The 13,424-nt window shown below is 33.6% G+C and overlaps 2 protein-coding genes across 2 annotated transcripts in view; both read right to left on the reverse strand.

Moving 5' to 3' along the window:
- Positions 1–2,460, reverse strand: part of LOC135086774 (multidrug resistance protein homolog 49-like) — a 33,011-nt gene extending 30,551 nt beyond the window's left edge. The window contains exons 1-2 of the mRNA XM_063981563.1: positions 2,299–2,460; positions 490–529 (exon numbers count right to left, since the gene is read on the reverse strand). Coding sequence (XP_063837633.1) covers positions 490–529; positions 2,299–2,327 — 69 coding nt within the window. The 5' untranslated portion in view covers positions 2,328–2,460. The remainder of the gene's footprint in view (positions 1–489; positions 530–2,298) is intronic.
- The window catches only part of LOC135086941 (uncharacterized), a 422,922-nt gene that overhangs the window by 286,433 nt on the left and 123,065 nt on the right, over positions 1–13,424 (reverse strand). The window lies entirely within an intron of this gene.

Here is a 13,424-nt window from a genome sequence, read left to right on the forward strand (position 1 = left end):
AAGAAGAATTAGAGCACTTTTTAAAAATACGTGTGGTTACAACCCTGATGACGTCATCGCGGGAGACATTGCAATGCAACACTATGGAAAATAATGCGCAATTTTAAATCAAACTAGAAAGATACTCTGTTTCCAGCAAGCCATCGGGATAATTAACATATTTACCTTATTATTTGTTTTCATCCGATTAAAATAACATAAAAATAAACTACTAGCTTTTGCCCGCGGCTTCACCCGCGTGAAATTTTGTTTGTCACAAATTATAGCTATAAAGTTTCATCAAAATCCGTTCAGTAGTTTTTGCGTGAAAGAGTAACAAACATCCAGACATCCACAGATCCAGACATCCACAGATCCAGACATCCAAACTTTCGCATTTATAATATTAGTAAGATTTTCGCTACAAACACTATTTAAGGGTTAATTATATGGTACAACTAATCTTATATGATAGGATATAACTTATAAAAGATCAATTTTCTTACTTACTATTTGAATGAATGAGATTCTAATGTCGTCTCTCGGCGGCCTGTAAACAAATCAACGGTTACAATTAATAAAGATATGTTTATGGTATAATAAGAGTAATCAAATATTTTTTTGTAATATGATAAATGAAATGAATATCAAATATAATAAATGAAATTAATCATATATTTTTTGAACCTATTAAATTGCCCTTTCAGTTAGTCCAGTAGAATTAGCTTTTAAATCGGAAATAATTCCTACAAAAGATTTTATTGCTTTAATGGCTTCATTGGTTGCCCATTAAGACTCTCCTAAGTTTTCGACTTCGACGGAGTTGTGCTTAAGTGGTGGGGGCCCCCGAAAGGGGCGCTTTTTCGGTTTTCCAGTTATACCGCGTAAAGGACTTACCCTATCGAAAAGTGGTCTTCCTAATGGTTGAAGGGCATTTAATTCTGCATTAAATAAGACCAAATTCATATGTTTTGAACAAACCGTTCTCGTGCAAATGTTCGGCAAAGTAGAAAATATGTGTATAACTAATGACCCTCTCCACGTCCAATGGCTCGTTACCCGCAGGCTTCCAAGTCTTGAAAAGGAGCGCCTCAACCAGTGTAACCCTATCAAGGCATACGAGCTGGATTCGCCGATCCTTGTTCGTCCCAGCCGTTCCTTAACTGCGGTTGCTGCACCTCTTCCTGGCACTCACCTGAACGACTCTGTGTTACCTACTGTGGCTGCCCCTCTTCCTTGTATCCTCCTGCACGACTACGTTGCCTAGCCGTATGCCTGGTCTAAGGTTTGACGCCTCATTCAAACGTTGTGATAGGGATAGAGACATGCGATTTTTGGTTTTACGAAGGTAATACGATAGAGAATAATACAAAGTAAAAAAAAACCACCGGTTATAGGGGCATTTTTTGGAGAAATTTATCAAATAACCAAAAAAACACGAATTTTTAAGCAAATTTTTTTCAAAAAGTATCATTTTTTATTATTTGTTGGCCTTTTTTGTGTATTTTATGTATTTTTTTAATATTGCCTATTATTTAGCATTATTACTGTTTTTATTTTATCAGGATATACCGCTTAGTTTAAAAGTTATTACGTTTTCTTTACAATAAGTAATTGCAAGAAAAAAAATTCTATAAAAAAATTAAAAAAAATCTCAAAAAAATTTTGACCTCTTTTTTGTCGATAAAAATAGGTCTAGTTTCATCTATTTTCATATGTACACTTTAACGTGACTCACACTGTATTTCATAACACTCATTTCAGCTTCTTTAGTAGGTATTTACTATTTTCGCACAATCGCCATGCATTTTCAAAAGAACATAATAATATTAAATTGGGACTTAAAAAAATAAAATTGATAGTTTAAAAAACTTGTAAACATAATATTTTCTCAAAATTATAATTTTCAGTATAATTAAGTAAGTAAGTATCGTAAAATGAATCTCCTGTACAAACATTAATACTGCATCGATGGAACGATGTGAGCTTTGATTAAAAAATACAACAACAAAAAATGAGGTTGATTTACCAAACTTAATTTGAAAATCATTGTACCTACTATAAATTCTCTTTAAAACATTTTTATATGTATGACTAAATAACAGACTTTTCATAGAGCAATAATTTATGTACACGTTATCTGAATCAAATCTGATTTGTTAAACAACGTCGCTCCACAGCAAGTTAATGCTTTATTTAGCTAAACTCCAGTTTCAAAATTATTATGAAATTCAATTTGTATTGCACAATACGTTAATATCTCGCTGAGCTAGTTAACCACAGTATTTTGGACATTCATGAATGATTAAAGCTACTTACGGTGTTTTTTCTTTTTTCTTAGTTCCCATTTTGTTGACCCATACAATTCGAGAAGTTTCCTATGATGTCTCCCGCGGGAGGTGCGCACTGAACTGCGGCGCACGCGCAACTGGTTTACAGCGGACTTCAGCGGCACTTACAGAAAGCGCTTCAACCGCCACCACCCGCCTCAGACTAAACGGCTGTATCGCGGCAAATGCTCTTATATTAGCAGATCTCAGCCGAAGTTAACTCAAATTAAAGACTGAAGATAGCGCGGTTTAAGAACCGCGAAGAACCTAGAAAAACTTCACGACTGAAAATTTTCCTAGGTTGGTCATGGACATGAATATTGAATGGGGAAAAATCTATAAGCATTGATTTTAAATTGACTTGCATCATAGTAAAAGCAAAAAATATTTTATTTGCCAACAAAGAGGCTTGCAAACAGTCTATTCTTCTAGCGGCTGCTGCACTAAGTTGTGCTTGTGTCGCGGCAGCCATAAGTTTAACAATATTGATAAAATATAGTGAGGACACACGGTACAATTACCAATATACTAGAGTACCTATGTACTTATACCTATTTTCCATGCTTGCATTCAGTTGTTATCTAAATGTCTACACCGAAAACTAATCATGTAATTGAAATAGAATGGAAAGGACATAGTATCCAAGGAATGACGTAGTCAACATATTTTCTTAAACATTATTCCAAATTCCCAATGTATGTAAGTGCTTATATCTATTGGGACCTTTAACGTCAATTTCTTGATAATGGAAACTGAAGACAATCGTTAAATTGTAAGTTTTCTTTGAAAAGTGTATTTTAGCTGAGTCTAAAATTAATACAGCTGCTAGTAACTGATCGTAAGTTGATAAATAAAACTGAAAACTTAATCTTTATGTCATAACATAGTCATACCTAGGTACCTAGGTATTTGTACGAAACAATCTTGATTGACTACTAATACTAATGTTACTTTATCGTGGAAGCTCCGTGTTAGTATGCGACCCCTTATTGCAGCTTGCACCTTTAAAACAATCACTAATAGACTAAGAGCTGGTGAAGCGTATGCTTCCAATATAGATTTGAATCATTACAAAGTTGGTGAATCATGAAGTTTGGATCATATTGGCTTTGGCTACCCTCAAAAGATTGTCTGGCAAGGAGTTGGAACTGTCAAAACCAACATACTAACCTATATTGGGAGCATACGCTGACAAACTTTCAGTTTTTATAAAATGACGTAGGTCTGGCGTTCACCAGCTCTTAGTCTATAATGTTACAACTGACTTGGCAAAACATTTCCATTTGGGTGTCATTTTATTCACTTACACTTTGGCCTGAATATTACGAGAATGAATTAGGTATTTGTTTCTAATCATTGGTGTCGTGGACAGAACTTTTAATAGATTTTTGCTATGTCATGTTGGTTTTTAATGTAACTAAATATTTTCAGTTGTCTTTTGTTTTCTTGTGGTTAGTTATTCTATAAAAAATAAACTTCACGCACGTTGCTATAGGAAATTATTTATTTTTAAATATATCTTTAAAATAATAGCTTTCTAATAGATTTATCTTACAGAGTACATGGAGGACTATATTTTAAAATCTTATTTTGGAAATGTACAATTTCTTACTAACATTGAGTCTTAATAATAATGTGCGATTTATCCTTAACAATCTGATTTTTTAATCCTGTTTTCCACGATAAGGTTGCATTATCCTCTTCCTTTAATGCCTAGTTACAAAAATACACAAGGAGGGTTTTTACCGTTATAAAGTTTCATATTTAGGGAAACCTTAATTGGTTATTTATTAAAGACTTTACAAACTTGATGTGTCATCATTGTTAGACTGGAAATGTTTATGGCACATTATAAATTTATATTTAAACAAGGAAAAAGTAGTTGATACTGTATGTAGGGGAGAGTTCGGTATATTGTACCGCCGGGTAAATTGTACCACCCTCATATTTCGTAAAGTATTTATTGAATGTCTGTAATTGCAACACTCAGCGATACACAACTAAATTCAATTAATATCGGCCATGTGGTTTTTGCCGTGACAACGAACACGTGTGTTTTATTTTGAAAAGTATTTTTTCATTGTTTTCAAGTAACTTTTGACAATGCATGTTTAGTTTGTAATTTTGTTAAATTTAATCACAGGGTGTTTCTAATATATTATTTAGAAGCGTAAATTAGTGTGGATTACAATTATTTGAAACACTTTTCGGTATTAATAAGCTATATTTTTTACCGATTTTTTAAAAGCACTATCACCTAGTCGGCTAAATTGTACCACATCAAGTTGTATGGAACTTTACCAAAGGATTTTGAAATTTTTTTTAGTAAATCATATTTTGAAGTTATAATAGCGTAGTTATGTTTGACTAACAAGAAATGAAAGCATAAGACTGGCAAAGTAGATTAGGCACAAGTGTGCGTTACGATAATTGGAATTACAAAACTTTTACTCAAAATCGTGATAACAAAACAATATCGATTGTCTTTGTTATTAACTACTGTTCCTTTTCGTTACCTAATTTGTTAAGAATGTATCGTATAATATTTTGCCATAGTTTTTTTATAGGCTTGAAATTTATTGAAATCCAATTTAGTAACCCTGTGGTACAAATTATCGAACCGGTTGGCTAAATTGGACCGGAGCTCTGAACTCGTATTTTGTTGATTTGTGCTAAATATACAACAATTGTGTTAATTAATACCTATGAAATAGTAAGTTGAATAATGTATCTTTAATTATATACCATGAACATTAGCAAAAACAAAAGAAAACTGTGTGTAAAATGGGATTGAAAAAAACTGGTCCAAATTACCGGACTCTCCCTTACATTATAGCTGAAGTCAGGTGAAAAATGCCTCCTGAAAGCTTTGGGAATTTTGTAGAAAAGTAATATCTATGATCTGTAAACATTATCTATTATGAAAAAATAACATGCTTATCTTTTACAGAAGATTTACATGTGTGTGTGGGTTATGTCGTAACTGGTCGTAACGTAACCCAGCGCAACATCAGCGCAATATGAGTTCAATTTTTTTCCACTACGAGGAAGTTCTTTGCCTATATCTCATCTTGATCTTGATGGAAAGTGATGATCAGACCCAAGGAAAGCAAGCTTCACTCGGAATCCTCAACCACAGAGGAACTGACTAACTGACCTTTAACTGCCGGAAAAAAAATGCTGCGATAGACTCAGGTAAGATGGTAGGCTAGCCATACGGGCTTAGAACAATCTATAAAGTTCTATTGGTCTATTTCTTCTTTCATTAGTAGGGACTGTTACAATGTCACATAGGTCACCACTCTGGTGTCAACAAGCGACCATGGCTCAATAGGACCGACGGTGTGACGTGTGAAGTACGGAGTCACATCGATAAATAAAATCAATTCTTTTCCGACAGTCTTGTTGTTTCTCACAATTGGCTTAGCAAACAAGAAAACTATAGTTCCTGGCTACACAGGAGTTGCAGTGGTGGGAACGACAGGTGGGAATGACCCCGTAGCAAACGGGAATCCATTTGCAACAAAATAGTTTTTAAACTTTTTGTGTTTTATCTGGGAACCCCAAGAAAGATCAATTCTACTTGTCCATGGAAGAGTTCGCTTATTGGTATTAAATTAATACAAAAAATAACATCATCAGTGAGCAGATTCAAGTAATATCTATCTAATAGCACCGATAAGGAACAGACCAGACATATCTCTGCTTTATAATTGCGAATAAATATTGACAAAGATATCGACTGTTTGTACATACTAAACGCTAATTATTATAACAGTGCTGTGTATTCCGGCCGAGGGATCGTATCAAATCGCAATAACATATGTTACATAGGTACATTTCAATTACTTTTAGTTTTAGAGATAAGACAATACTCACTCGGAGCAATAAATTATAACAAGTCAGAGATACTACGTTTAAATTAATAAAACAACAATGATATTGTGTTGATTTATTTTTAAACAAAACATAATTGTTATGACTAAGAAAAAACTCAATTTAGGTAGAGTTGTTTCCAAAAATATGATTTTTCACGTGTTTTCCTGTTAAACCACTTCTGATGCAATAACTTACGCCTCATGCCTACATCAAGTCCAAAGTTGTACCTATACTTAAAAAAAATTGGTTACCAAAAAGCTCAATTGTTGCGTTTCAAGCCTAATTAATCCACAACACATAATGTTGTCATGCTGTTTGTTTCCTTAATAAAGAAAAATAAAAATAAAATAATATACTTGTATTTTGAATATTTTTCCAATAAGATTGGCCCCTCGGACTGCGGATGTCTATGTGCGACGGTAATCACTTACCATCAGGTGATCCGTCTGCTCGTTTTCCTCCTGTCACATAAAAAAAACAATGCACATCGAGTATCAAGAGCCTGCTTTGAAATGCGTACCTACTTGGTTTCAATATCGATTGTAAACTTGTATTACCTATATGCCTAAATATTTTACGTAACATTCATAAACAACAATGAGGATCTAGCTTTCAAGATAGAAGAACTCATTATTTCACAGCCATCGCAAGAAGAAATACTAAACCTAGTAATAAGTACATTGCGAATAAAACATAGGTACTTCGACCTTGATTTTTCTCGTATTATAAAATAACTGAAAAAGAAGTTAAAAAATTCACGATTGTGTGGGGCTTGTGTCTGTTTTCTACTTCGACTAATAGATTTTGTCAGCTGTCGTATGATATAAAATATTTGCTTATTAGTGTCAAGGTGCCCATGCTGTCGCTTGTTTTAGAAGGAATAGGTGGATGGATGCTAAAAATTAAAAACTTAAATCCTTGTAATTTGGCAATAGGTGGGTCAAGCCACACATTTGATTTTCGTCGTTAAAAATGTTCATAGATCACGCCCTTAAAGTTTGATCACTACATGCCCGGACGGACACACTGTATAAAAAAACCGTAATGGTTTACAACTGGACCTTGGTCCCCGAGCACAGCACCCAGCAATTCCACCTTAGCTTCCTTATTGTGGTATCCTCAAATCCATGTAGCAAAGGCTAATGCAGACTGAAATTTAAATGGGCGAATCCGTTTACTTTCGTTACTCGTAATACCACTATGAAAAGCAAAATTAGTAGTTAGTTATTTAACGTACTGATGTAGGTACGAGTAATGACCAGAGATAAGCTTAATAATAAATTGTAGATAAAACCAATAATCTATCCTACTTATAATAAATCTGTAGACTGGTCAATTCTGTACATTAAATATATTTTCAAAATAACTATCAGGGGGTGATTAGTGGTCTATACTGATGCTAAAAATGCAATCAGTAAAATTTTTGTCTGTCTGTCTGTTCCTCATAGAAACAAAAACTACTCGATGGATTTTAACGAAACTTGGTACAATTATTCTTCATACTCCTGGGCAGGTTATAGTATACTTAGGAATTCCCACGGGAACGGTAATTAGCGGGAAAAAACATTTGTATGAAAAAATCTAAACCGCGTAAGATAGATGAAGGGGGTAAAACGGGATCCACGCGTACGAAGTCGCAGGCGGCCGCTAGTAAATAAATAAATAAAGATTTGTTGCTACGTGGCGATGTATTTTTGTGGGAGCAATTACAATTTATTGCAAATCATTGCTGTGATTTGCCGAGGACACACGCTCTATGGATATCACATTGACACAGTAAGGTCCTCTATTAATTTACAATCAATTGAGCGGAGACAAACTCACGCCTCTCTCAATTGACTCATCATGGACACGGAATAAGCTTCAATCAAAGTGATGGAAACACTTTACTTGTACCTATGCCTATAATGTTGACTGTAGAAATGGTAGCTTTTCTAAATTTGTATAATCGATGCATCTTTGTGACGGAACCAATCATGGACATGTTAAGCGCACTAAATTCGAATTTCGTTTAAAAAGGGGATGTTTTTTGACGATACAAAAGTGGTGATTTTTTTTTCGGCACTTAAATACATGAGGAACATTTAAACAAAACCAAAAATCCTGTATGTTTAATAGATAATTAATAAAAAATTTATGAATTGAAATTTACGAAATCACCATTGATGGACATCAAAAATTCAGTAATGGACACCCAGTCATGGACATGGACCCAATTATGAACATCCATTAATGGACACTTTTGTATTGAACACATGAATGAAACAAATGATGTCACAAATCAACTTTTATTACTGCTATTTGAAATTTCAACATATCAGTCTTCGATTTTCAAGTATCAGACTTTCAATCAACCATCTAGTGACAAAATGCGCTTCCGTCGGTATTAAATATCCGGCTGGGTTCATCTAAAACATCTTTTAAACCTATAACTTCTATGTATCTCGTTATTTCATCGAACCATTTGCGAATGCCTTCTTCGGTAACGTCATCCCGTCATCTCTCGACTTTAAACGATCAAAATATCGAATTTACAAATGATCAAATGTTCAAAATATCGAATGATTTAAATATCGAAAATCAGTAAAGAAGTTTAAACTAAATGTCATAAATAAGATGAATATAAATAAAACTTTTTTTTTTATTTCTAGGGTACCATAGACAACAAGGAACCCTTACCTCCATCTTCCTATTAAACTATACATTACAATAAGATCGATTTTCGATAGTTTAACCCTTAGATCTTTTGATTATTTCGATCATTTTGTAAATTCTATATTTTAATCGTTCGATGTTTTGAGTTTTCGATGAAACGTGTTTGATATTTTTACTTTCGATCATTTGTTATTCGATATGGCGGAGGTAACCCAGGTTATTCGAGGAACATCAAACCGGAGGGCAGCCGTGCTTATCTTTTCCCCCATCCTTACAGCATCCAATGCTCTCCCCATTTGTTTGGGGGTGTAATTTTGTTTTGGTGCCATCTAAGATAAAACAATGAACCCAATTATGGACAACTAAAAATACCCAGTTATGGACATCGTCCAACATTGGAAAATAAAGAGCAATTACAAAATCAACTCAACCCAAATGTTTAGTCCATCAAATTAAATAATTTAATACAATAAACTAAAAAATCAATTAAAAACTTAAGCATGGACACTTGTCCATTACTGAATTTCATAAAACATCGAATCCAGTAATGAACAAACCCCAGAAAAAACTTATGGCTGTGATAAGACATTTTTAACTTAGCTCAATTTACTTGCTATTTATTATTATTTAGTAAAAATAACATCAAATCTCATTATAACACAACACAAGATAGCACCAAGCACAAATATGTACTCACTTCCTTAACGATTTCAATAGTAAAAACGGATTTTCATGACCACCGCGCGCAACGAGATTTCACTTTGCAGCTATCTTAAAACAAAGTGGCCGATTTTGGTGACGTATGTCAAAATGATAGCCCAAACATCTATTGATTGTGATTTTAGTGTTGCCAGTTCAAAATGTTGCGACAGTTGCTTAATAAATTCGATCAACGAAAAAAATGTCCATAATTGGTGCCATGTCCATTACTGGTGCCGTCACCCTATTTCTTTACTCGCATTAATTTGTTAATTGGACTCTTTGATATACAAATAACAGAAATGAATATGACCTCGATCATTATGATCTAACAGAATAATAGTGACCAAGATGAAAAATTGAATAAAGACGGCTCAGCTATTAATCCTGAAAAAAAAAACTGAAAACACATTTCTAACTCGTAATTAGCTAAGTACTTCCTACAATAATTCCAATTAGAGTGATTTGCCATTTTTAGCTAACACCTTAGTTTATAGCAGGCAATGTGTTGATGGTAAAACCTTATCATTATTAGTACTGCGGTCTTGTAATAGTCATGTACACATAATAATAGCAATAGGGATGCAGATAGTATTTACCTCTGTGTTTACCAAAAGATAACTGACTGAAGTGTGTGAAACCAAGCTGTAAAGAAGCTGCTTTTATCGCCATTTTTATATCCCACAGGATACGTTGTTATGTGTACCATGCGCATCAGAATACTGGGTATTAAAAAAAAAATATGGTGCTATACATCTTTGGGTGAAAAACTGAAAATCAAAGAAAACTATTATTGCGGTTTTGGATAGGCTATACGGGTAATGGTAAAACGCTCAAGAGTAACTTATTTTCACTTTATAAATTAGGGACCAACATTGCACGAGGATCTATCTCCAGGAGAAGTAACATGATAGCAGCAGATCACCTGCAAGGATAGAGACGTATCATCAACATCATCATCTCAGCCATAGGACTTCCACTGCTGAACAATGAACATAGGCCTTCCCCAATATAGATATATGTATATCTGTACTATTTAAATATTATAAAGAGGTAAAGTTTGTGTGTTTGTATATTTATTAAATTGTAAGGGGTAATCTCGGGATCTACTGAACCGATTTTAAAAATTCTTTCACTAATAGAAAGCCACATTATTGCCGAGTGTCATAAGTCGAAAAATTCCACGAGTGCGAAGCCGCGGGCGGAAAGCTAGTATTAAATATTATTATAGATAGAGGTTAAAGACCTAAGTCGTTACAAAATATCACTGTGAAGTCTAAGGTATTGTTGGGGTCTATAAAATGAAAATTATTGTCTTGATAAATATTATCCTGTTGTTATTGTATCTATTAACTCCATTAAAGTGTCGTTGTGTGTAATCTCGCTCGCATGACTTAATTAATCAAGTAAAACAGTCAGTTAGTGACCTTCAAGGACGGAGCCGAGTGCCCTATATTCGATTCACCTGTACCTTCTACGAGTATCTAAATGGTAACATACGTAGCTTGATAGCGCACGCGACATGCGAAAATGCACTGCCTGAAAGAATCACACAACCTATTCCGATTACTATGGAAACTGCTGGGAAGGGGTATCTTTGTTCAACAATTACGTCGAAACTAATAGACGTAGACTAATAAATTTACATTCGTTTTGTAGAATAGCTCAAATACTAATAATACAATGCAAATAAAATATACCTTAACGACCTGGTTTTTCTTGTGTTGGAAAATAACTGAAAAAGAAGTGAAAAAAGTCATGTTTTTTTCTAATTAAATCCATTCGTACTCCCTTAAAATGTATGATACTTGTATCTGTTTTCTACTTCTGCTAATAGATAATTTTATTGGCTATCGCATGATATAAAATGTTTGCTTATTAGTGTTAAGCTACCCTCGCTATCACTTGTTTTTGAAGGAAGAGGTGAAAACTAAAAATTAAAAACTTAAATCCTTGTAACTTTTCGAAAAATGGGTCAGGCCCCACATTTGAAGTATTTTCATCGATAAAATTGTCCATAGATAACGCCCTTAAAGTTTGATCACTACAAGCCCGGACACACTGTATAAATAAAAATGAATTGATGTTCGTTAGTCTGATTAAAACTCGAGAACGGCTGGGCCGATTGAGCTGATTTTGGTGTTAAAATGTTTTTCGTAGTCCAGGGTAGGTCTAAACGGTGAGCAAATAAGGAAAGATTTGCTTATTTATTGCCTCTAAGGCGGAACAGAGTTCGCCGGGTCAGCTAGTGCCAAATATAAAATGCTAGCTTCCTCGATCGTTTTGCATCTTGGTTTCATTGTACTACCGTTGTATGTAATATAAATTGACACATAACGCGCAATGTTCATGCAATATTTGCTATGATAAGGTATTTTATTGTACTCTACGAGTAAATTCCACGGTACAAATGCGAACGATTCTTAAAGAATCAGTTTCGAACAAAAAACTGACTTTATTATGAGTAGTAGAACAAGTTGTTTATTAGATATTGAGTTTTAGATATTTCCTTGCAATAAATAAATATTCTGTTGTTGTTTTATTTTATCATTTGTTGGATTCGTGGAGTGAAAATTATTTCAACGTAATATAAATTTTCTTGTAAATGTGGGCTTACTGTACCGTTTGTAGGTTTATAATGCATTAAAACACTTGGTAATAAAAACCTACTTGTTGACAAATATTCCAGAATAACATTAAAGAGTCATCTATGAACTAGATATGTAGAAAATAGAATAAAGGCAAAACTGCACATAAAATACAAGCGATTCATTATGTAGACTTGATTCCTATATCGTAATGGTCCAGCTAGGTCGAATCAATTCTCTGATTTATTAAAACGTGGCGTCACAATTTGCCCCTTAAAGCCACTGACAATGTTGCTGTTTCTTTTCTTTTTATTCTATATTCAGAATATACAATATACATTTTATTATGTAGGTTAAAACTGTCCTATATTTACATAATGGATGATTTGAGTCTTCTGAGTTTCTTAAATCTTTTTATTAGTTTTGAACTAATTACAATTTCTCGTTTTAATATTTTTTTAATCTTGAGCACTAAGCAGGTATTATATGTTTATTATACCCTTGTTTAGACACGTTACATTTACACTGGTAGGTAAATGGATAAAATGCGTTTTACTTTAGTTAGGTGTTATATTCACAAGTAGACTGAGCAATGGAACTTTTTCAGGTTTTAATTGATCAAATAGCTAAACTGACACATGAACATTTATTTAAATGAAACGTCTATCTTGATTTAGATGTCACCGGAAAATAACAAGACTCGTAAGTTGATCAATTCTCTAGGAAGTTGATCAACTCTCGGAAAATAACAAACGGCAGTTGAAATGTACTATTTAACGCATCGAATTTTAGCTAATTGGTCAACTTACGGTACCTAGCCGTAATTTAATAATTAACTATATTGCTACAAGTAAAATCATCCACAAATGGGCCAATCGTTGCCCAGAGTACTATTTGACGGTACACTATTATCCGTCACTTAATACACTTTTCTCTGATTGGTCGACAGCATTAATTATAAGCATTTAGCAAGTGTTTATTCATTGAGTTACAAACACTTAGATTATATTGTTTTAATATTTACATTTTAGAGATAGGGATATTAAAGTTCGTCTATGCTATATAGTTAAATAAATGAAAAATGTTTAAAAAAAATATTGGAGCTTAGAGTTTTATTATTGTAAGTTATATTAATAATAAGTAAGTTTGTTTATTTCTACTACTACAGACTGCATTTCACTCATCATAAATAAAATGACTAGTCCAGTCAATGAACGCCTTAACGACGGTGTAGATAGAAATCCGTGGAACACAATTTCTGACCTCGGGACTTTATTTAGCCTAGTTAGGAGTT

This window comes from Ostrinia nubilalis, chromosome Z (assembly GCF_963855985.1).
Source record: "Ostrinia nubilalis chromosome Z, ilOstNubi1.1, whole genome shotgun sequence".
In the NCBI taxonomy this organism is placed as follows: domain Eukaryota; kingdom Metazoa; phylum Arthropoda; class Insecta; order Lepidoptera; family Crambidae; genus Ostrinia; species Ostrinia nubilalis.